The 26,645-nt window shown below is 38.8% G+C and overlaps 1 protein-coding gene across 1 annotated transcript in view; it reads right to left on the reverse strand.

The window, feature by feature from the left end:
- grip2b (glutamate receptor interacting protein 2b) overlaps nucleotides 1–26,645 on the reverse strand; it is a 65,071-nt gene that overhangs the window by 34,759 nt on the left and 3,667 nt on the right. Inside the window, exons 2-9 of the mRNA XM_079592334.1 lie at nucleotides 14,211–14,291; nucleotides 12,536–12,668; nucleotides 9,714–9,859; nucleotides 6,837–6,923; nucleotides 6,686–6,761; nucleotides 4,737–4,882; nucleotides 2,542–2,689; nucleotides 145–314 (exon numbers count right to left, since the gene is read on the reverse strand). Coding sequence (XP_079448460.1) covers nucleotides 145–314; nucleotides 2,542–2,689; nucleotides 4,737–4,882; nucleotides 6,686–6,761; nucleotides 6,837–6,923; nucleotides 9,714–9,859; nucleotides 12,536–12,668; nucleotides 14,211–14,291 — 987 coding nt within the window. The remainder of the gene's footprint in view (nucleotides 1–144; nucleotides 315–2,541; nucleotides 2,690–4,736; nucleotides 4,883–6,685; nucleotides 6,762–6,836; nucleotides 6,924–9,713; nucleotides 9,860–12,535; nucleotides 12,669–14,210; nucleotides 14,292–26,645) is intronic.

Raw genomic sequence — 26,645 nt, forward strand, 5'->3', positions numbered from 1 at the left:
TTCACAGACAGTTCTCCAGACACAGTTAAGGCCTGTTCCAAGATCAGATTTAGCCATCTGTTGAAGACGCCTCTGATTAAGCCTAATCCATGTCTGGAAAACTGCACCAAATTCCACATCCCCCCCCTTGGGCCCTTCTCTCACCAGTGTCCTGGGGCTTTCCGGGCAGGCGTGTTTGGTGTGCGGGGAGGATCTCTAGTTTGGTCTGGTCAGAAGTGCTGGCCAGCAGCTGCGTTGCCTCCAGAACCGAGCAGTGCTCTGTGCTGGTGCCGTCTATAGACAGAATATGATCACCCACATGCAACGCTCCTGACCTGAGAGGCAAACAGAGAACTGCTAGAACTGTCATAAATGTGGGAAGTGTTAGAGACAACAGTACAACTGATCTAAGACCATATTAATAACGTGTCACAATATGGATGGACGTTAAATACATAGCGAATTATGTTTCTTCTGTAAAAAACTGAATACCATGAGTCTTATTCTAATGCTAAACAAAAACAAAGTCTCAAGCAACTTTATAAGATATTAAGAATAACTATCGCATTTTTCTGTTTAAGAAATTATGTGGAAATTGTTTGTGGAAAAACAGTAAAAACTAGTTTTACGGTCAATTTACATAAAAATAAATAATATCAGTTTTGCTATTTTTTTAAAGAAATAAAATACTTCACGTAAGAATGTTTTTTTACAAACAATTTATGTAGGAATATTAAACACATTTACATGAAATTGGTTTTGTGAACAATTTAGGTAAAAAGTAACTCATTTGCGGAAGAAGGGTTTAACAAGCAAGTTACATGAAAATAAATACAATTATGTAAAAAGAGTTTTACGATCAATTTACATAAAAATAAATGATATCAGTTTCGCAATATTTTTGACAGAAATAGAATCCTTTACGTAAGAACAGTTTTACAAACAATTTACGTAGGAAGATTAAAAACATTTACATACAATTGGCTTTGTAAAAAATGTTGATAAAAAAAGTATGGTTGTACAAACATGTAACATGAAAAAAAATACAATTAAGTAAAAAAAAAAGTTTTACGATCAATTTGCAAAAAACAATTATCAGTTGTGCACTCAAGCGGTTTGACAGAAATAAAATGCTTTACAAAAGGTTTTATGTAGAAAGATATAAAAACATTAAAGGATAATTCCGGTATTTAACACCTTGAGTCTATATTGTAGTTTGTTTTGGATGAACAAGAGTGGTGGACAACATTTTTTTGACAATGGTTCCTCTCTCGAGTTTTTGACTATAAAAGAATTGGCCATGGCCCTATTTAACATTGGAGTCAATGGGCATGTCCGAAAATGTCATTAAAACAGCCAATAATGTTCGTTTACAAAACTGTGCAACTCACAGAGTGATTAGTGATGTTAGTTGATGTTCCAGAAACAAAAAGTGTTGCGAAATACAGTTTCTGTCGTGTTTTATTCGTCATTTTGTAAAATCCCATTGAATTCTGTTGAAGGACTGAGTGCTCGTTAATATAAATGCGCTACCGGAAACGGAAAGGTGGCTGTTTACATTTGGTCGATGTAGTCTTTTTGCTCGCTTCCGTTTCTCATAAGTCTAGCGAGCAGAGCTCTTTACCGCAGTTTTTGACCGCACAAATTCTAACCATATTGAAAGACGTGACCACTGACCAGTGCAATATGAAGTTGAACTCGACTGTGACCGTGAGTGTCCCGCGAGACATAAACATCGGTTATCGCCATCAAGTGGTCGGGAGTGTGCTAACGCTTCAGATTCAAATATTGAGCGGAAGTTACACGGTTGTGAAGTGTCTGAAAAAATAGTTCCACTATAGCAAAATAAATGGATTGGAATCATATATTGCGACGATATATTGTTTATAATCATCAACGAACACCACTAACCACTCGGTGAGTTTAACAGTTTTGTAAACGAACATTATTGGCTGTTTTAATGACATTTTCGGACATGCACATTGACTCCAATGTTAAATGGGTCCATGGCCAATTCTTTTATAGTCAAAAACTCGAGAGAGGAACCATTGTCAAAAAAATGTTGTCCACCACTCTTGTTCATCCAAAACAAACTACAATATAGACTCAAGGTGTTAAATACCGGAATTATCCTTTAATATCAAATTGGCTTTGAGAACTAATTGGGTAAAAAGTATACATTTGTGGAGGAAATATTTTACAAGGAATTTATATGATTCATTATTCAATTATACATAAATTGTTTCTGAAACCATTTTCATGCAAATGATATTATTTTGATGTAAGAAAAGATAAAATAATTTACAGAAGAATGGTTTATAAACAATGTTTTTACGTAAGGATGATTAGGTACGAAGAAATAAAAACAATTGTGTGAGCTCGGTTTTAAAAACAATTAAGGATGAAAATTATTGAAACTATTAACATAACAATAGTTTAACAAACAATTTATGATATAATTTTTTCTCAAACGTGTACAGTAAAAAAAAAAAACTGGTTTAAGAAATGACACAGACAGTTGTTGTGCTCGTGTTTGATGAATGAGGCCCATTGAGTGTGTACCTGTCCACCACGCTAGCGGCCCTGATCTTGTCGATGACGATGGCCTGTTTGTTCCTGTGCATGGCAGTGGTCAGAGTAATTCCCAGACTGGCTCCGGGCGCCTTGGCAATCTCCACCAGCAGAGGACCTGAAGCGTTGGTCACCGAGTCTGGAAGCCAGGAGATAAGGACAAACAAGGATAGCATCGCTACGGTGTGGTTTAGCTGTGGTTTCTTAACCGATCGTTTTTGCAGCTTAGAGTAAATAAAGAGTCGTTTTGGACTGGGCAGGAAGTTCTGATCTCTGAAAGTATGTCAAACCTCTATATTCTAAGATATGATCTTTTTTAACTCTTCGAGGAGAACAACAGTGGGCGTTATGCTAATTGTTAGCCTTCACGGCATTAGTACAGTAAAGGGGTTCTGTCTCTGCCTCTTGCAGGTCAACAACCTGCTGTTCATCCAGATAAATAGAGAAGACAGTTAAACAGAGCAGAGCTCTCTGGAGAGAAGCAGAGTGCTTCTGGAAAACTTCTGCGAAACGACAAGCACTCTCTTAAACTATCCTATTTTAAAGGTTCCTAATTTAGTTTCAAAGGTCTCCTACAATAGATTTGATTGGTCAGATGGCCCAGTCTGTTGTGATTGGTCTACTCTGCTCTGATTGGTCAGCTGGCCCAGTCTGTTGAGATTGGTCTACTCTGCTCTGATTGGTCAGCTGGCCCAGTCTGTTGAGATTGGTCTACTCTGCTCTGATTGGTCAGATGGCCCAGTCTGTTGTGATTGGTCTACTCTGCTCTGATTGGTCAGGTGGCCCAGTCTGTTGTGATTGGTCTACTCTGCTCTGATTGGTCAGATGGCTCAGTCTGCTGTGATTGGTCTACTCTGCTCTGATTGGTCAGATAGCCAAGTCTGTTGTGATTGGTCTACTCTGCTCTGATTGGTAAGATGGCCCAGTCTGTTGTGATTGGTCTACTCTGCTCTGATTGGTAAGATGGTCCAGCCTGTTGTGATTGGTCTACTCTGCTCTGATTGGTCAGATGGTCCAGTCTGTTGTGATTGGTCTACTCTGCTCTGATTGGTCAGATGGTCCAGTCTGTTGTGATTGGTCTACTCTGCTCTGATTGGTCAGATGGCTCAGACTGTTGTGATTGGTCTACTCTGCTCTGATTGGTCAGATGGCTCAGTCTGTTGTGATTGGTCTACTCTGCTCTGATTGGTCAGGTGGCCCAGTCTGTTGAGATTGGTCTACTCTGCTCTGATTGGTCAGATGGTCCAGTCTGTTGTGATTGGTCTACTCTGCTCTGATTGGTCAGATGGTCCAGTCTGTTGTGATTGGTCTACTCTGCTCTGATTGGTCAGATGGTCCAGTCTGTTGTGATTGGTCTACTCTGCTCTGATTGGTCAGATGGCTCAGACTGTTGTGATTGGTCTACTCTGCTCTGATTGGTCAGATGGCTCAGTCTGTTGTGATTGGTCTACTCTGCTCTGATTGGTCTACTCTGCTCTGATTGGTCAGATGGCCCAGTCTGTTGTGATTGGTCTACTCTGCTCTGATTGGTCTACAGTTTACAGAACGTGACTAAAACAAAACACCCATTAACATATCTGAATTGCAGCTCTTCCTCAGCACTTGTGATACAATTAGTGATTGAAACAGTAACAATGGTGTCGGTTTTACGGAATCAATTTGAGTCCGAGTCCTCATACTTTGGAGGTGCATGTAAAGTGGATTTGATTTCGCAATATAGAAAACAGCGTCTTCTCGACATGTTGACAACACAAACCACACTTCCAGTCTCAGCTACAACTACAGTGTTTGAGGGTCAAAGTAAATGGTGTTCGCAGGCAGCCAATGAAGATCATAGGCTGGCATTATGCAAATTTGTTACAAACCTACATAGGTTTGTGCAGGAAGTAAAATTGGAGTTACTGATGATTCGTTTCAGGCAGTTCAGAATAGATTTTTTTCTTTTGGGAGACAATAACTTTATATGTCCTACACTTTAAACTTTTGACCTTTTACATTCACAAACAACTATATTACACACTGCATGAAAGGTAATATCTGAAAAAGCATAATATTGGCTCTTTAACGCTAAAGAATTTAGATTAATTCATTATTTCCTTTTTAAAGTGCAACATACAAAAACTAATAACATTTTAATCCACGGGACATGTGGAACATATAAAACAAGCGCAATTGAAGTAACTCACCCATGATGGAGACATCGTACTCGATCTGGAAAAGGGCTTCCTGTCCACACTGGGTCAGTACAGTGAGGGCCTCGCTGTGAGTAGCACTGTGTAAAACCACTCCATCCACGCTTAAGATGCGATCGCCTGCTTTTAGAGTCCCTTCTCTGCAGGAGGACACATGCGGAACATTCACATTGTGTTGCAGAATTAAATGTATAACATGCAGTAACATTTAAAAGTTTAGGGTCAGCAAGATTTTAAAAAGAAAACAACAAGAAATGCATACTCTAATTCAGAAAGGAAAATGTATGCTGTTCTTTTGAACAAATTACATTTCTAAATATATTAAAATAGAAAAAAATATTTTAAATTGTAATAATAGGCCTATAGTTAATAAATCAAATAATAATGTTAATAATCAAATAAATGCAGCCTTGGTGAGCAGGAGGTACTTCTTTCAAAAACATTTTTAAATAAATTTTTTAAATAAAAATGATCTTTGGTATTAATGTGATTGATATAAATAACAAATATAAATCTAGCGGAATGGGAAAACTAATGTTAACAGATACAACTTTTGTTCTTAAATGTTTTAGTAAATGTTACATTTAACATTAACTACAAATTAATAATTGCTGTATACGTATTGTTAATTGTTAGTTCATAACTAATGCTTAAGCTTTCAAAAGTTTTTTTCTTCTTTTTTGGGGGATTTATTGGATTTATTGTTAAATTTAAAAAAAGTTTAAAAAAGTAAAAGTTGCAATTGATTCCAATGGAGTTTGATGTTAGCATAAGGTTGATGCCTTAAAATTATCCCTAGGTTGTTGCAACACTTTTTGAGTTTCTTTACAAGTCTCCCGATATTCCCGAATAATGATTAATGCTACATGTGAGAGGACCTGTTTGAGAGCACAATATTTTCCACATGAAATGTCTGGGGGCCTTCGGGTTAGACGATGCATACAATTTCCACACGTTAGCCAAGGCAGTCTTTGCCTCGAACATCAAAGGTGTCTTATGGATGACATTCTCTCTCAAGACACATGTTTATTTATTTCTCTCTTTTGGCAGGTTGCGTGTTGCTGATATAAGTAGGAGAAAGTGCTTGAGAAGAGAATCATGGAACATCCTAAAACTAAGAATAATAACTAGCCATCTAAGATGAGAAAGAAATCTCTCGCCTACTTTCTGGGTTTGGTTAAATTGCAAAATAGTGTGTCCAGAAATGGAAAATGACTACAGTTGTTCGTTAAATATAGTTCACATAAAAAAGTTTTACACCAATAAATGAATAGTACCTGGTAAATATGTTTTAATAGCTGCTTTATTCTAAACAAGGTGGGTAGCCCCTCATGATGGTGGCCATTTTGAGATCACATGACCTGGCAAATACTACTAACTTCATCTTGGTGCTTCTTTCTATGATTCAATACATTGTAGTAGACAGTCATTTTACAAAATGGCCTCGATGACAAACAAATGATATCCTAAGATATTGCTTGATGAATTTGTGTAGTTTGTCATAAATACGTAATACGTTAATTAATGATTTTTAATTCTATGTGTCATCCCATGAGGCAACTAATGGTCAATTTAAACATTTCTCTTTCATTGGTTTCAGTAAACATGCTAACTAATTAGCCTGCTAAACTAACATTCTGCCCTGCATTGACATGCTAATCAATTAGCCTACTAAGCTAACTTATCCACTGCAAGTTACTTCATATAATCATATAAAAACTTTGATTATGTGTTGTGTAAAATGCATCTTGAAATACCAAGTTTCCCACAACATAAAGACACAACATTCTAGACAGATATTATATTCAATGTAAACAAACTACTGAAAAATATTTACTTTATGCATGGACTACTACAGTATATGAATATGACAATCATAATAATAAAATGTTTTTTTCTCCATGTAAAGTGCCTTCAAAGCTTAATTTTAGGTTGTGCATTACCTGTCGGCAGGACCACCTGGTCGCACATGTGTGACCACCAATGGGCGAGATTTGTGCCAGTCCTCATGGGATCCACCTGTATTATAACACATACAAAGCTGTAACCTGCAGTTAAATCTGCAACATTTTGTTTTTAAGAATATAAACCCACCTCGCATTACAAAGCCGAAGCTGTTGCCCTCTTTCTGCAAACAGATCTCGATTGTCTTGGAAATAACACCTGAGGTACTGTCTGGCGCTAAGAGGGACAACGGAGACAGGAGAGAGGCAATAGCATCTCTAAATCAGCACCTTTTACTGGGCGAATGGCCAGATCAGGGGGACAATCAGATAAATATGACCAGATGCAAACTGACATTCAGCAGAAGGTCAGCCAGACACACTGAGCTTATAAACCAGACAATTTATCTGTCATGCGCAAGATAGATAGACTGGCTAACGATCACAATATATCATCACACATGCCAAACTGAGACAGTATAGAAATGGTTGGCAAATGGTCAGCAAATAGTAGGCATAAAATGCAGATATATACATAATAGACCTTCATGTTGGCATATTTTGCAACATGTATTCGAAATTCACTATAAAAACATTTGTTTACAAGGTTGACGAACACTTTTGTTTAAGGGGCTGTTTACACGACACCGATTTCAACTAAAACCGTAAAACTTTTTATGCGTTTTGGCCACTCGTTTACACGACAACAGCGGGTTTGGGTGCATGAAAAAAGTTTTTTTTTAAACCATTTCCGTGTACACAACAATAACGCAAATCTCTGAAGATGATGACATCATGCACATGCGTATTAAATGTTCAGTCTATAGTGTTTCATCGCCATCTAGTGGCCTGGCAGCAGAATACAGCGCTTTTATTAGTTTTTAGCGGATCCGTGTGAATAGGGATCATTTTGACAATAGAGTCGTCTGTACGCAGAAAACTCAAAGGAAAAACTCAGTTTTAAGCATATCGTTGTCGTGTAAACAATTACAGATCCAATTGACCAAAATTCTGCCAATAAATTGGCCAGGGGTGCATTTCCCAAAAACATTGTTAGCCAACTATGCTCGAAAGTTCCATCATTACCAATATATTTTAAAAATTTGCTAATTTCTGAAACCATAGTTCTACGAACATTCGCATACAGCATTGCAAAGTTGTTTGATTGGAGCTACAGCTCTGGACATGTGGTTAGATGCATAGTATCTTTTTAGTATTAGCCAGCTATGGTTGCAAGTTCCATCATTACCAACAATTCACTGAATCCTTTCAAATCGCAGATGTGACTAGTTAGTTAGTTTTCAATTATGCATGGTACTACCTAAGCAGCAAGTTACGTTGTTTTATGGGAAACGCATCTCTGGCCGATGTATCGGTCTATCTCAGTGATCATGGCATTGTGTTTGTCAAAATGTCTTTGTAATGTAACTTTGTAATAAGTAAGCCATTTGCAGGCTAATATTGCCAAAAAGTGCACTAGGTGCTTTCAAGACATTGCTCTGTTTGTTTAAGCATCGTGACCAGTCTGAAGCCCCGTACACACCGCCAGCGACACAGCGACACGATCGCATTCATTTCAATGGAGCGCTGGCGACTTCCAGCGACACGAGCGACAGCGACCGTTGGCGACAGAATGTGGGCGTGTCAAGCGACGCGAGACAACGCGACAAAAGTTCAGAAATTGTAACTTTATGCAAATGATAAGCGATTTTCACGAGCGACAACCAATAGGAAAGAAGACTTTCAGTGGAGCTCACGTCACCGTCTCGAGTGCAGGCAAGACAGAAGAGTTCGAGGGCGATTTCACAGTTTTATATGATTTGACTGTAACCACATTCGTGGATATAATAAAATGATGCATGGAAAAGAAACTGTCGACAGTCTCAGTGAGTTTAATTCATACATTTATAGTTCGAGTGTTGTAATTTTATGATGCAAGTTTAGCACTGCTGTAGTTCATTTCACAGTTTCCCCTGCATTATGTTGACTATTAGGGACAAGAAAATGTATTATTTGTCAAATGCGAATGACGTTTTAGTAATTTATGACATTATGAGTGAGTTTAATTTGTTGATTGATCGATCGGTAATCTAGTAAATGATTTAATCCACTGAACACTGCTGTGGTAAAATAAAAACACTCTCCCAACAGTATACTGTTTCTTTTGAGCCTAATTCCTAGTCAAATTAAAATTATATAGTTGTATATATCACTAGTGATGGTATTTTGTAGTATAGATATGGCCAGACGTGCAGTCTACCAATAACATTAGAGCGACAATACTAGGAACGCCCACAAGCGACTACACAGTACAGAGACTAGCGACGGTGTGAACGGGGCTTGAGCCAGCAACAACGGTCCAATCAATGGCGTGAGTTTGGGACATGACTATCCATTTGCCCGACCAATGGCAGACAGGGTTGAAGTGTGTTAATTCTGGGCCCCCAGCAACAAAACGGCAAAATTACTGACAAAGGGAAAAAAATGTCGTTTTTGTGCCCTTGAAGTGTACTTCGAGAAGGGGATGTCATTTGTAGGGATGTTACAAACTAAAGTGAACAACTGAATCCCTTCATGTCGTAAAACTACATTGTCTTTCATTGCTCCCTTCCCTTCCAAACGGCTACATTATGACCCACAAGTGCCCACTTCAAGAGCTCTGCCCTTCGGACCCACTTCACCCCATTGGTCAAGCTAATGCTGCTATGCCCGCCATGATTTTGATACCATCAAAGCGTTTAACTTTTCTAAAGAATCGACCACCCAATCTTTTACTCGAAGATGTCTCTGCTTGATAAGGGGATATATTAGAGAATATTTTAACATCAAAAAATGCTTTCAGCATGCGGCCATGCAGTCTGCATTACCGTGTATAATTATATCTACACAACCTGAAGTGCACTTCCATTTTGGCTACATACTAATGCAAAACATGAGGATATTTATGAGGTCTGGGATTGGTTCAGACCAGGGTTAAATTGGGGACATGCCACAACACAGGCAAAAGTCAGAATACTCAACTTCCTACCGGCTGAAGGCAGTTCGTACTCCACTTCCAGCACAACGCGCTCGCCTACGTTCTTTAGCAGACTGATGATCTCGTCGTGACGCAGCTTGGTAAGGTTGATGCCATTGACTGCCTTGATGTAGTCTCCCACATTGAGTTGATCGCTCCTGAGACACATCAGAATTTAACTGAATAATCACAAAACAGCACTTAGGAGGATTATGGGTTTGTTGAAATCCCTAACTGTAATATTAGCAATAGTAAGACTTGTCTTGTAATTACTGAATATTATAATTAAACAGTTTCGCTAATACCTGCAAACATTTTGACACACCAAATTTTGTTTAACACCTTAAAAGTTGGCTTTTCAAACATTTGACTTAATTAGCTTTGTTAGCATTCAACAGTTAATGCAGAGAAATGAACAAGATTACGTCTGACGGTCCCGAGAAGCTTTCCGTCAATGGTCACAAAAACATAGAAAACAATTATATTTTGAATGGAAAGTAAAAGCAAAGTAAGAACTCCTTATCTGTTGTTGAACACTCCACAGGGAGTATAAATATTCTCATTTAGATGCTAATTAGACAAATGAATGCTATTCATTCCCTTTGTCCTCTGGGCGTACATGAGCTTGCACAATGATGCCTGACAAAAATGTGTCATCAGCCCAGACGTGCTCCATAACATCCTCATGCAGCCACGAGGAGAGAAGAAATGACTCGAGATGGGTAAACTTTGATGCATCCGACACATCCCTGAAATTAGTTAAATCAATTGTGAGTATGAGGGAAAAGAAATGTATTGCCAATTTATCACATCATATCTACTTATGTATGTGAGTAAGGCTTCTAGCTACACGCTCGATTTTACGCACTGTTGTGTTTCGAAATGTGTCCGAATGTTAGTCGTAGGCTAATCTAATGCAACACAAGTAAATTGTAGAAATTGGCTGCTTCTCTGGTTAGTTTTCTCTTTTTAGTCAAGTACTGTAATGGCAGAACAACAGTTTGAATCTTGCTGAGCAAGTTACATAAAGCTAGCTAAATTGCTGCTATGTATAACTTATAGCTTCCGGTTTAATAGCCTAATTTGAAGGTTATTCTATCGATCATTTGAGTATTGATGTTTACTACCACAGTAAGACAAAATGCTAACGCTAAACACTAATGTTAAGTACAGTAGTATAACAACACAACTACATGTTGCTACATTAGCAAGCATTAGCATAAATTAGCTGCTTCTATGGTCAGTTTTCTTTTTCAGGTCAACTATTGCTGAAAAACAGTTTGAATCATGCTTGAGTAAATTAGCTAAATTTGGTTAAACTGTTGATATGTTGAACTTGTAGTTAGGGTGCTTTCACATCTGTAGTTCGGTTCATTTGGTCCCAACCAAGGGCGAAAAATTATACTTTGTAGCATTTTTCATGCGTTTTGGTTCCTTTTCACACCACACTGATTGCTCTGGTCCGAACCAGTTGATGAAAGGAACCAAAATGCAGTCACGTGACCACATCCACATCACTCGTTGGCCAGATGTGTCTTGAAAGTATTTCCATAACTGTACTTCGATTGGTCAAAATTATCGTGCGGGGAAATTCCAACAGAACTCCTGAATTAAACAAAGTTCAAATCCGGCAAACAACACGCCGCTTTTTACTATGGAGAGATGACTGCGTGGGCTGATTGTATTCCTGGTCATAGTTTATTATATAGTTTGTCTACACCACTTTAGGCAAACAATAACATTTGAGAATGAAGCGAGGCCGCTGACTACGGCAGCTGGTTTAGTCCAAAAATGCGCAGTTCTTTGGCAGTTGGGTCTGTTCGAGGTCGGATCACGTTCTCACCACAAACGAACCGCTCGAGAGTTCGTTTGAAAGCGAGGAGGTCTCGGTACGCTTGTTTGGTCCGCTTTTGGTGCGATTGCTGCATTCACACCTGCCCAAACGAACCGCACCAAGGGGGACAACGAACTCTAGTGCGATTCAACCGAACGAAACGAGGCAGGCGTGAAAGCTTAGCTACATAAATTAATCTTGACTTAAGCATTAGTCTTACAGTTTGCACTAGATAACACAGCCCGATCTCATCCCAAGGCGTCATTTACTGACGCTTTTGACAAATCGTCTACATCCAACGCACATGGCACCCTTTAGCGCCATGCGTCAATATGAGACGCAGATAGATATGGGCCAGAAGGCGCCTCCTAGCGGTCTAACCCTAACCCTACCCCAGACCTAAACCCAACCATAACCGAACAAAGCTCTGTGCGTGTCATATTGACGCTAAAGGGTGCCATGTGCGTTGGATGTAGACGATTTGTCAAAAGCGTCAGTATATGACGCCCAAGGATGAGAATGCGTTGGATAATATATGCTAAGATTGATGCTTATGCTATGAGAATATGTGATTTGAAAGTTGTGTGCATAAAACTCAAACATGCAAAAAAAATGATAAGATGAACAATAAGATGTAATTTTAAGTTGTGATGCATCTTACTTCACACTTAAGTTGCACTGTTGCATTCTGAAATGTGTCAAAACGCAAGTCGTAACGCCACATTAGTGAGCTTTAGTTTAGCATAAATTAGCTTCTTCCATGGTCAGTTTTCTCTTAGCTGCATTTAGATGATTCAATACGGGAAAAAAAGAGAGAAGAAGATTGCAAAAATAAAATGCAATTTTAGGTTTTGGCACATCGAATTTCACACTTAAATTGCAAGAGGAAACTCCAACCTAACCCGTCAGGTGATCACTTTGTCATTCTGTGATTGGCTGATAATGTTAATATGCGTGTTATTTTCTATAAGGTTGCATTGACTTCAGATCTAGTCCTCACCTCGCCGCAAGTCCACCCGGCCGCAGGTTGGAGACGCGTGGTTTGCCGTCTTTGTCTGTGCCGCCCGAGATGGTGAGACCCAAAGTGCTTCCTTCTTTCTTAATCAGCTCAACCAGTGTAACCCCACGCAGTTCTTCTGCCCAGAAACACAACACAACACACACACACACACACACACACACACACACACACACACACACACAGTCGGCACTGATGGCAACATGGTTTTATGACACTAAATCTCTCAGATATGCAAATGAGTGGTATTTCTCCCATCTAACTAACGACGAGAAATGTTATGAATTCTCAATATTACAAATGCTCTGGATTGTTTTAAAATGTTACACCACAGCTAACTTGCACTAATCTTTAGCTCATGCTGTGACTTTATGAATTCTTAAACAGACAATCCAAACCAAGAGACACATGAAAGAAAGCATCTATCAAACACCAGTATTGCAGCAGAAATTGTAATGCTACACTTTTGAATCCAACCGTGTCACGAAATCTCTCGCAGAGCCTAATCTAATCAGTGTCTGTGTGGGTTTAAATGTGAACAGATTGGAACTCGAAAGTTTTCCACAAGTAAAAATGTAATGGATGATAATGGATGATTGCACACAGCTCCATCTTTTGAAACTATGATAATGCTTCCTGTCATATCAGTCTTAAAATAGCCTTAATCTGACATTTTGGTAAAAAAAAATTATGAGACCTCTGTGTATTATATTGTATCATATTATATTTTTGGGTTAGCTTCTTTTTTTTTTACAGAAATTAATACTTTCGTTGAACAAGGATAAACAATAAATTGATCAAAAGTGAGACATTTATCATTTCAAATGCTGTTGTTATAAATAAATATTTAACAGATTCACTGTTTCCACATACATATTAAGCAGCAAAACTGTTTTCAACATTGCTAATAATCAGAAATATTTATTGATCATCAAAACATCATATTATGATTTCTGAAGGATCATGTGACACTGAAGACTGGAGTCCTCTGATCACATGAATCAATTACATTTCAAATAGAATACAGTTATATAAATTTGTAATAATATTTCACAATATTACTGCAATTACTGTATTTATTATCAAATAAATGCAGCCTTGGTGAGTAGAAGAATAACAATAAAAAATCAAACTGCAGGATTTTTCTCTAGCATTCGTTTGTCATTAAATAACAGCATTGGACCCCTTAAATGTACATTAGACATAAAAAAAAAAAAAGATTATACACACAAAAAGTGCAAGTATTTTACAACATGCAAAATAACATTTGAAAATGTCTGTCATGCGTTAAAACCACATTTCGAAAAACTTTTCCCAAAGTAACACTTTGAGTTAACTCCGCTAATCCAATTAGCTTTAAAGAAGAAAGAGGTCTTGGATCAGCAAACGCTTCCAGCTACAGTAGCAGAATGACTCAGACCGACACTTCTCGAGAACCGCGGGAAACATCTGGATAAAGCTGTAACAACGCCCTCGAACCCCCAGTGTTCTGCATCTCAAACAGCCATCGAAACCAATGTGGCAAGAAGAACTCAAACATCCCCAATGGAAAAAGACACAGACACAATCCCCAAGATCAAAGCGAGGCTGGATCAGCCTATGGTGGGAGTATTTGTGTGGGCACAAAAAGAAGGGAGAGACAGGGAGTCAGGCGTACCTGGGATGCTTTGTCTTCTGGATGTGAGCGAGTTGTCTGGCCCCATCGAGTCCTTGTTCCCCTTAGAGTACGGCCCATCATCTGTAGGGTGAGACACACAATCAATAAAAAGACCTTAGAGGAAACAGTCCACAATAAACCTCTGTATTCATACACAGATATACTGTGTCTTTTCGACTGTAGTAAGTCTCCGCATCCAGGGACATGCTAATAAGGATTTGCCATCTTTTGACGGTAATAATCACAGAAACCGAATCTTCTTTTTTTAATAGAAAGCCTTTGTGTGACAAACTTCTTTCAGGTTGTTTTCTGTCAAGGCGAACGCCTGAATGCACTGAATGAGCGGATCAAATATTCATGAGCAGCGTAGTTTTAATTTCTTCAAGGTTTCTACATGAATCAGGTTTTTTTCTCTCGTGCACTGCGTGGGCTCATTAGCACTAAGCGTCTCTGGAGCTTCCTTACGGCTCGGCACAATTCAAATCTTTTAACGCCAGCAGGACAAACACTAGTAATGTATTCAGACAAAATAAGGTAACACCTGTTGCCATCATTATTATACTAATAAGCTCAAAACTATTTTGCTTGTGACTTTCCTTTAAAGTTAAGACAAAGTTGTTTTTTGAAAGTCTGGACAGCGAAATTGAGAATAAAAATGAATTAAAAAAATTCAATATGGAGGTGGTTAGAAATGCAATTCCAATCAGATTTTTACAGATGTGTTTCAATCTGGACGCTCTTGCTGCTCAAATCGTCTCTCTTAACGCAAAACACAACGTTAACATCAAAACTGGTGACGGGAATGCCGGAAGTATTCATACAATGTCCAAAGATTTCGTCATTTTCTGATGTGAGACGGAGGAGTTCTGCACCGCTTATTTGAAAGACGAGATGACGCACCTCCGTTTTTACTGCATCTTTTTCACTAGTTTTGGAACTTGGTAATGTGAATAGCAATATTTTCATTATATGGAAAAGAGCAGCTTGAACAATCTGCTAAATCTCTCCTTTTGTGTTTCATTGAAGAAAGTAAGTTGAGTTTGGTATGACATGAGGTTGAGCAAATAATGACAGAACGGTCACACTTTAGTTTGTGGAACAAATATTCATTTATTATTATTCATTCAGTGAATACATTTATGTTTTTATCATGACTGTGGTGTGAAGCAGGGCGCGATTGCTAATAAGAGACAGAGATATCAGCGCCACACGCGAGTCCCGCGGATATAAAGGAATAACATTTAACGTTACCGAACTACCCACAAGTGCAGAATTACTAAATGGACTGGTAAATGGACTGCATTTATATAGTGCTTTCACAGACCCAATGGCCACCAAAGCGCTTTACAATATTGCCTCACATTCACCCATTCACTCACTCATTCATACACCGACGGCGGTGTCAGCCATGCAAGGCGATCCAGCTCGTCGGGAGTGATACTACTCACACAGGTCAGTTTATTAGACGAATTAAACTTGTGAGGTAACGCAGCGCTGTTTCACTTGGTCTACACTATCACACTAAACTGCATTTGAGTGTGTTGAAAGTTAAAATGTTATTCTATGTGTTAGTTTGTTGGCTATATGAGACTAGCAGTAAGCTAGATCAACATTAGAATAACATACAGATCATATTCTAACATTTCATCATGTTGAGCTATATAACATTGATTAGTTTTATGTACATTTGCTCACCTGTCTAATAAAGTACATGTAAGAGCGGTGTCGCTGTCAAGTCGAAGTTAGTCACGGACGCAAAGCTCTCGTCATCTCGAAAATGCCACGCTGATATTGATCCTGGTTTTAGTTCTCATTTTGTCCCAAAGTCTGCTTGCCATGGTCCATAATGTTTGAACAAAACAACAACAACAGCGTGCAGCTGGATGTTACGCACTACGCAGTTGTCCACGTCTGTCACCATGGTTACTATGGCAGTACTTGAGCGGAAACCGGGGATAACGCGGATATTGCGTCATTGACAGGCGACAAGTGAACAGGGATTATGGGACGGCCAATTATTTAAAATGGGAATTTCCCTGAAATTTAAAATCTTTGGGAACTTTTGGGATATTGTAAGTACACAACTGCAGGAAATCACACTGTGCAAGTGATTTTTGGATATTGTATTAACAAACTCCCTAATTTACTGCTTATTAATATTAGTTAGGTAGTTGTTGTAGTGGTTAAGTTTAGGTATTAGGTGATAAAGGGATGCATAATATGGTCATGCAGAATAAGGCATTAATATGTGCTTTATAAGTACTAATAAACAGCCAATATGCTAATATGCATGCTAATAAGCTACTAGTCAATAGTAAAAATTGCACCCTAAACTAAAGTGTTACAGACAGAACTTCATTTTTGGGGTGAAATATTTAATAATGTATAAACACAAACTCTCACAAGCCTGACGCTGAAGAGAAGCTGCACTGAATGAGAGAGAATGGGAGAGATGGCTCTACGACACCATCAGACTGAGGTTATGCTGCGTGAGAGGCAATAAGAGTTTGTTGTCTGGAGATTAGAGTCTTCCGACAGCAGTTACAAGTATTTTCTTGTTATTTGATAGCAGATATTGGCTGTCCATATTACTGTGGTGGCAAGATGATGGAGGCCAGAATCTTGTTTGCAGTGCACGTAGACAGCGATGTTGCCATAGCAGAAATGCAACGTGCCACAGACGTTGCCCCAGCGTAAATGTGTTTGCTGGGACATTGCTATACTGTTGTTTGTGTGTGTGTTTTTTTAACATGATTAACTTGTTGCTATACTGTTGTTAGTGTGTTCTGGGGTTTTAGCATGATTAGCACATTGCTATACTGTTGTTAGTGTGTTCTGGGGTTTTAGCATGATTAACTTGTTGCTATACTGTTGTTAGAGTGTTCTGGGGTTTTAGCATGATTAGCACATTGCTATACTGTTGTTAGTGTGTTCTGGGGTTTTAGCATGATTAGCACATTGCTATACTGTTGTTTGTGTGTTCTGGGGTTTTAGCATGATTAGCACATTGCTATACTGTTGTTAGTGTGTTCTGGGGTTTTAGCATGATTAGCACATTGCTATACTGTCGCTAGTGTGTTCTGTGGGTTTTAGCATGATTAATTTGTTGTTATACTGTTGTTAGTGTGTTCTGGGGTTTTAGCATGATTAGCACATTGCTATACTGTTGTTAGTGTGTTCTGGGGTTTTAGCATGATTAGCACATTGCTATACTGTCGCTAGTGTGTTCTGTGGGTTTTAGCATGATTAACTTGTTGCTATACTGTTGTTAGTGTGTTCTGGGGTTTTAGCATGATTAGCACATTGCTATACTGTTGTTAGTGTGTTCTGGGGTTTTAGCATGATTAACTTGTTGCTATACTGTTGTTAGTGTGTTCTGGGGTTTTAGCATGATTAGCACATTGCTATACTGTTGTTAGAGTGTTCTGGGGTTTTAGCATGATTAGCACATTGCTATACTGTTGTTTGTGTGTTCTGGGGTTTTAGCATGATTAGCACATTGCTATACTGTTGTTAGTGTGTTCTGGGGTTTTAGCATGATTAGCACATTGCTATACTGTCGCTAGTGTGTTCTGTGGGTTTTAGCATGATTAATTTGTTGTTATACTGTTGTTAGTGTGTTCTGGGGTTTTAGCATGATTAGCACATTGCTATACTGTTGTTAGTGTGTTCTGGGGTTTTAGCATGATTAGCACATTGCTATACTGTCGCTAGTGTGTTCTGTGGGTTTTAGCATGATTAACTTGTTGCTATACTGTTGTTAGTGTGTTCTGGGGTTTTAGCATGATTAGCACATTGCTATACTGTTGTTAGTGTGTTCTGGGGTTTTAGCATGATTAACTTGTTGCTATACTGTTGTTAGTGTGTTCTGGGGTTTTAGCATGATTAGCACATTGCTATACTGTTGTTAGTGTGTTCTGGGGTTTTAGCATGATTAGCACATTGCTATACTGTCGCTAGTGTGTTCTGTGGGTTTTAGCATGATTAACTTGTTGCTATACTGTTGTTAGTCTGTTCTGGGGTTTTAGCATGATTAGCACATTGCTATACTGTCGCTAGTGTGTTCTGTGGGTTTTAGCATGATTAACTTGTTGCTATACTGTTGTTAGTGTGTTCTGGGGTTTTAGCATGATTAGCACATTGCTATACTGTTGTTAGTGTGTTCTGGGGTTTTAGCATGATTAGCACATTGCTATACTGTTGTTAGTGTGTTCTGGGGTTTTAGCATGATTAGCACATTGCTATACTGTTGTTAGTGTGTTCTGTGGGTTTTAGCATGATTAGCACATTGCTATACTGTTGCTAGTGTGTTTGTTTTTTTTTAACATGATTAACTTGTTGCTATACTGTTGTTAATGTGTTCTGGGGTTTTAGCATGATTAGCACATTGCTATACTGTTGTTAGTGTGTTCTGGGGTTTTAGCATGATTAGCACATTGCTATACTGTTGTTAGTGTGTTCTGGGGTTTTAGCATGATTAGCACATTGCTATACTGTTGTTAGTGTGTTCTGGGGTTTTAGCATGATTAGCACATTGCTATACTGTTGTTAGTGTGTTCCAGGGTTTTAGCATGATTAGCACATTGATATACTGTTGTTAGTGTATTCTGGGGTTTTAGCATGATTAGCACATTGCTATACTGTTTTTAGTGTGTTCTAGGGTTTTAGCATGATTAGCACATTGCTATACTGTTGTTAGTGTGTTCTGGGGTTTTAGCATGATTAGCACATTGCTATACTGTTGTTAGTGTGTTCTAGGGTTTTAGCATGATTAGCACATTGCTATACTGTTGTTAATGTGTTCTGGGGTTTTAGCATGATTAGCACATTGCTATACTGTTGTTAATGTGTTCTGGGGTTTTAGCATTATTAGCACATTGCTATACTGTTGTTAGTGTGTTCTGGGGTTTTAGCATGATTAGCACATTGCTATACTGTTGTTAGTGTGTTCTGGGGTTTTAGCATGATTAGCACATTGCTATACTGTTGTTAGTGTGTTCTGGGGTTTTAGCATGATTAGCACATTGCTATACTGTCGCTAGTGTGTTCTGTGGGTTTTAGCATGATTAATTTGTTGTTATACTGTTGTTAGTGTGTTCTGGGGTTTTAGCATGATTAGCACATTGCTATACTGTTTTAATGTGTTCTGGGGTTTTAGCATGATTAGCACATTGCTATACTGTTGTTAATGTGTTCTGGGGTTTTAGCATGATTAGCACATTGCTATACTGTTGTTAGTGTGTTCTGGGGTTTTAGCATGATTAGCACATTGCTATACTGTTGTTAGTGTGTTCTGGGGTTTTAGCATGATTAGCACATTGCTATACTGTTGTTAGTGTGTTCCAGGGTTTTAGCATGATTAGCACATTGCTATACTGTTGCTAGTGTGTTCTGGGGTTTTAGCATGATTAGCACATTGCTATACTGTTTTTAGTGTGTTCTAGGGTTTAGCATGATTAGCACATTGCTATACTGTTATTAGTGTGTTCTAGGGTTTTAGCATGATTAGCACATTGCTATACTGTTGTTAATGTGTTCTGGGGTTTTAGCATGATTAGCACATTGCTATACTGTTATTAGTGTGTTCTAGGGTTTTAGCATGATTAGCACATTGCTATACTGTTGCTAGTGTGTTCTGTGGGTTTTAGCATGATTAGCACATTGCTATACTGTTGTTAGTGTGTTCTGGGGTTTTAGCATGATTAGCACATTGCTATACTGTTGCTAGTGTGTTCTGTGGGTTTTAACATGATTAGCACATTGCTATACTGTTGTTAGTGTGTTCTGGGGTTTTAGCATGATTAGCACATTGCTATACTGTTGTTAGTGTGTTCTGGGGTTTTAGCATGATTAGCACATTGCTATACTGTTGTTAGTGTGTTCTGGGGTTTTAGCATGATTAGCACATTGCTATACTGTTGCTAGTGTGTTCTGTGGGTTTTAGCATGATTAGCACATTGCTATACTGTTGCTAATGTGTTCTGTGGGTTTTAGCATGATTAGCACATTGCTATACTGTTGTTAGTGTGTTCTGGGGTTTTAGCATGATTAGCACATTGCTATACTGTTGTTAGTGTGTTCTGGGGTTTTAGCATGATTAGCACATTGCTATACTGTTGCTAGTGTGTTCTGTGGGTTTTAGCCTGATTAGCACATTGCTATACTGTTGTTAGTGTGTTCTGGGGTTTTAGCATGATTAGCACATTACTATACTGTTGTTAGTGTGTTCTGGGGTTTTAGCATGATTAGCACATTGCTATACTGTTGCTAGTGTGTTCTGCGGTTTTAGCATGATTAGCACATTGCTATACTGTTGTTAGTGTGTCCTTAGAATTATATTTTTTGTTTTGTTTGTTGCATGATTAGCACATTGATATACTGTTGTGTGTTCTGAGGGGATTTAGCATGATTGGCTTGTTGCTAGGTGGTTACTTAATGGCCTAAGTCAAAGCAGCCCACCCTCAAATCTCAATTATATTCTGGTCTCTAGATTGTTTTATTACCTTCATTAATGTCAGCATTTTCCACAAATAGTTTATGTGCCAAAGTTTAGTGCTTAGTGTTAGGGGTTTGTTCAAATTCATAAGCCTTAGCAAGCACCACTAAATAACACATAATTGACTTTGACTCTTTTTCGTTGAACTGCACGCCTCAAAACACAACCTCATTAAGACAGGACACAACGCAGCAATACATTCAAGCTCCTGAAATCATGAATTCCCTTATGTGACCGAGCCAAAAAAAAAAAATAAGAAAAGAATATAACTTGTACAAGTGTTAAAAAAAACATGCATGCCTTGAGTGAGAATGCGAGGACAGTCTGCAGTGAGCAATATTGTTGTATTTGTGAAAGCTATTACTGACAGGGCTCAACGGTGGGATTAGCTTACAGCGCTAGCACAAGACCAAACCAGCGAAACTCCCTCCTAGCCCACAGAAAACTCCAGCATATCGGCATTCACATGAGCGGCATTCGTCTAATCCGCTTGCTCGAGGGTTTTGGAAACCTTCACGAGTCACCTATCAAAGGAAGCAATTTAGCTGTGACGGGTACCTAACTCGCAAAGCACACAGTCATCTGTTTTTGTCATGCACTGAAGTGCCATTCCACAAAAATAGGTAAATAAAATAAAAATAATCCAATAGCTTCACCTCAAGGGCCTGGAACAAAACTGAAGCTTCAAGCTACATGTATAAAGACTAATATATATATATATATATATATATATATATATATATATATATATATATATATATATATATATATATTCATACATACATAATGTAATGTAATGTTATTCATGTCAATCTGAGGGGACAACAAATTTGCTGAATAATTTGAGTTATAATTCATGAGCGATAGTATCAGTGAAGTTTGCATTAGAAAGCACCACTAATTATTGCACGTTACAGAACAAAATTTCACATTACTATAACAATATGCAGATCATGATACACCAGAAATTGTATTCAAAGACTATTGTGAATGCAGGCTATTCAGCAAGAACACCGTTTATAACTCTTTTTTAAAATCAACTGCTGAAATGAATGGCTCTAATTAAGCTGAAGATACGGTAGCTATAATCTGAGCGAGCTCAAGTCTTTCTTTGTTTAAACTCCACATGTCCTCCAGTAATTACTCCCCATTATCAGCACCAAACAGCCAGAAGCTTTGCCCAGGAAGGAAACCTGCGACTTGGGTGATATGTGCTCCACACACCGATTGCAAAAACGCACATACACAAAGATGCTCACACATTCAAACTTTCCAAGAAACGCCAACAAAACGCACACACACGATAGTAACTAATCTAGCAAACTCAATGTGCACCCACAAACAAATTTACATACTGTAGGTACAATTGATCACATGACTTCACCTTTGGCTGATCAATGAGGCAACTATATGGCGCAAAACTTGGGCCGGGGCATTGGTGAAGAGAGGACGGTTGGTCGGTGTGGTATTTGTCCTGCCCTTCCTCCACTGTGATTGGACGGAGGGGTAAAAATGTACCCACATTTTTCAACTCTTCTGCGGTCTAAAGAAATCCCTAAGCGCGCAACATTCAGCGTGAAATAGACGCTAAGTGCTCCCATTGAAAACAATTGAAAAAATTTGCTGGTCTTATACAAAACTTTATTGCGCCTTGGTGTGAACACTAATATGGTTATCATTACGGCCTTTCGCACTGGGGTGCGTTTCCCAAAAGCATCGTTAGCCAACTATGGTCGCAAGTTCCATCGTTATCAGCATAGTTCAACGAGTCTGTGTTTCCCGAAACCAGCTCTCGACCTGTGGTTAGAAGCAAAGCTTCTTGTTTGCATGACATGTGGACTCAATAAATCCTTATCTTGAGCAAAAGTTTGTCAAGAGATTTAGTTTGTCAAGAGATTTAAAGCATCGTTTTTGAAGAGTGCGCATGTGTGCTTAAGAACGAGCCTATAATTTAATCTGGAAATAAAGCAAAATAACAGAGAAATATGAGAAAATTTAATCTGGAAATAAAGCAAAATAACAGAGAAATATGAGAAATGGTCATCAGATGCCATATCAGTAATTTATAGCAAAACATCTAGCATTATTCAATCTCAACAGATTCATTAAAAGGAGTTATTACTCCACCACCTGCATGACATCATTAACCAATGTGGTTGAACGACCAATTTGCGACATTACGGTTTCGGGAAACAGTCGCGACTAGCTAGTTGATTACTTCAACGATGCATCGTACTATGGTAGTAAAGCAGCGAGTTACGTCGTTGTACAGACCCCTGGTTGTTGTTCGGGACTTTAATTGTGACGGTGCTGAGAATGACTTCCCCTGCTCTGTCTTCATTATGATCAGTTTAACAGTCCTATCTAATACGTTATTAGATAGAACTGTTGAACGGTATACGAAAAAGTATTATAGTGGTTGCCATGTGGTTGATGCCCAAGCTGAGCAGAAATACATAAACATGTTTCGCTTGTTTCAAAACTCGCGTTGGATTTCCTCGTTAGCATAAAGTTTGAGAAGTGCTTCCACTTCTGCGTCGGTTCATCTATCGCTGTTTTCCATGTTCGTGGGAAATAAACTGTGTGTTCACATGGCTTTTTAAAAATGGCGGATGCCAGTGTTTTGCATGTGCTCGGCCAATCAGTGTACACTTACGTCACTGGTAGCACCTATTATGGATAGACCCTACTAGTCCTCCCCAAAAGCGTTCCTATAACTAATCATTCCCTGTTCCTGCGGTGCAAACACGCCAAAAAGCAGGTACTTCCGCCAATAGTTAAAAGGAAAAACTGACTGCTAACACCCGTATATGTCATGACTATGAAATCGCAGCACTGGGTTGTTTAAACCTATTAGAAAGGGCTTTTAAAACACTGTCACGGCTAACCACCGTAATCATCCAGGGTCTTGTTCAGAAACACTCTCAGGGAGCTGAAACCATTGGCGGGGGCGTGTGTGTTCTGGAGCACAACGGCAGCAACGTTTCCCCGCCCTTATGTCTAGGCCTCTGAAATAAATGCTCTTTGTAACCATGTGGAGGTGAGTAGGAACCAGCATTTTAGATCAAAGCACGTCTGCACAAACACCGCACTGGGAACCCTGCAGTTTGCCCTCTGAGCGGTGCCACATTGTCACTATGCACATTGACATATTTCGTTTTCCTGGGGATTATGGGAACAGAGCGATGTGGTAACGGAATTTTGCAGGGTTTTGGGCATGAACGAACTGGGACTGGAAGTTTTTCCAGGCGATTTGGGTTTAGGGAGTTGGGTCATTTTAAGTTCAGCAATCGAGAGAGATATTCCTTGAATACTTATAATATACTTATTCCGTACCATCATTCTGTAGTTAATGATCCAAACTTTGTCATTATCTAGTACAGTCTTGAAGCTTTCAGCGGCCAAAATCTTGATGGAGGTGTATTTGATAAAAGGGTTAATTGTGTTTGAAAGCACTCAACCTGCCACTGTTTTGTTTTAAATATCCATTTGTTTAATGTAACGCAATAGCGCTTAGCAATATTTACAGGTACATTAACCCAAACCAGTATTTTAAAGTACACCATTAAGCCTCACAGCTGCCAATCACATCCTTTCATGTGTGCACAGCTGTTCCTTTTAAATATGCATTGGACGTGCCTTGGACTAAACAAATAAGATGGTTTTCAAATCAAACATGCTAATTAGCATTGCAGTGAGGAAAGGCAAAGATTTTGGATCCGTTACAAAACCTAGTGTGCCAGGACAACATTTGACAGCTATCTATTCCAAAATGTATAGGCGACAACCTCATGGTTGTTAAAATAGCTCAATTAAGCAGCCAGCATTGCTTGTTTTTATAATAATAGTCAATACCAGAATGGATTGTGAAGCTCCAAAACGTTCATCCAATATGGTGGACAATACAAAAAAGTAGCAATACACATCATAAAATTTTGCCTGATATGTGTGTGTGCACTTGTATTATATTCATGCTCTCTAGAATACTACGTTGTTAGCTTAGTAACATGCTAACATCAAACCATAGTGAAATCATTTGAGAGTTGAGTCTCCAGTCTCAATATTTGTGTGGGCTACATATTAAACTTACTGTAGCACGTTGTTAGTTTAGCAACGTGCTAACATGCTCAATTTATCAATTTAGCCGACATTTGTGTGTGCTGTGTTGAGAGCACCAAGTCTATGTGCGCTTCATGAGAAGAACAGTTTTGTCGCAATATTTACTCAATGGATATTTAAGTGTGCTACATTGTAACAAGGTTCAAGATGTAAGGAAGAGGACAGGGTCGGCTTACGGAGACTGTGTGTGTTTATTGACATTTTCAAAAGATCAAAACAACGTCGCGCTCACTGTGCTGAAACATAAAAACTCAGTCCACCAAAATCAACGATCACTCGTTTCCCCGGTGGCTTTTATCTGGCCTCTACACACCAATTACTGAAACAAAACACAGGTGTTTGTCATTCACACTTAAAGGAATACTTCACCGCTGGAAAGATGAATGTGTATTTAAATTGGGTCAAGTATGTAGTAGAAATGTGAAATTATTTTAGAAGTTGGTGCCTTCTAGACTGAGAAAAGCCAGAAAATGTATTTTTGGCTCGTGTGGATGAAAGACAACAACTCCCAGAATGCACTTGCTTCGCTGCCCTACGAGGCCACGTCTACCGGTTACAGAGCACAGTATCAGAAGAATTGATACAAATAGGTTACTAGTTGACTCTAAACTGAAAAGAGTCAATCAAGAGAAATTACGTTGTATCGCAAATTTCCGTAAATCTCCTCTGCTGCAGCGGCTGCCTCTTGTTCCTCCAACGTCGGATTCGCGCGCCGGATTTCGGGATGTCCGGGATTCGGATTTTGGTTTCTGCGGTCGCCATTCATTATGTTTACATGCACACCTTTTGTTTCAATCGGACTGAATTCACTCCGATTGGTGAATCTGAATGTAGTGTTTACATGAACGCTAAACAAGTGATCGTTTGATGTGCGTTTTAGCATTGCTAAGAAAATTCCTGTGTTTTCGTCTCGGTCGGGATCCTGCATGACCTGCAAAGGACACGAGGCAGGGAAGCATGGTCATTCTAAAATACTACAGGTTTTCTACTAATACAAATAGGGCTGTGCGATAAAACGGTATCTGTATTTATCAACGGTACGCCATTGTCTGTAACGATATAAAAAATCATCAGGTAAAATCATGGGACATGTTTTCTCCCATATTTTAAGAACCAGTGAAACCCATTTCGTGTGACAGGATGTTGTTACAATGCTTAATCTCCACAGGAACAGTCTAAATTGCCCAGACAAAAAAGGTAAGATGCTATTTTATGCCCTTTCCAAGACTGTTATAAGGTGATGTGAGACAGCTTGAGCTATTCGTCTGACAACAGGGGTGTAGGAAGTTTAACAGGGAACAAATTTCAGCATGTTAACCCCTGACCCCTCCTTCTGGCCGTCTCCCGCTCGCCACGGGAGATGTAATGCATTGCCACTCTCGGGACATGACCATAATTCAAAGCTAATTTAAACAGACAGACTAACAACCAGACATCAGGACATACAGTAGTAGATGGCCAGATAGGTACAAGCAAACCCCTGTCGTGTTTATACTGGCTGTCCAATTCAATGTTGTATTCCGTGGGATTGAAAACTAAACTGAACATATGAATATATAGATTAGTTGACTGATTTAACAAAAACAATTACCACAGCACATTTAGAAGTTCAGAATACTAAAGGTTGACCCTTTTTTAAAATAATAGAATAAAATTACTTGTGATACAATAAAATAAATCTAATGATTTCCGACCAGTGTCTAAAATGCAGAATGAGACAGTAATAAAAAATAAAAAAGATATATAGTTTATTGAAACCCAAAAAGACTAAGAATTACACAGAAAAATGGGTGACATTTATAGAGCTTTTATGATACAAG

This window comes from Phoxinus phoxinus (assembly GCF_949152265.1).
Source record: "Phoxinus phoxinus genome assembly, chromosome: 20".
Classification (NCBI taxonomy): domain Eukaryota; kingdom Metazoa; phylum Chordata; class Actinopteri; order Cypriniformes; family Leuciscidae; genus Phoxinus; species Phoxinus phoxinus.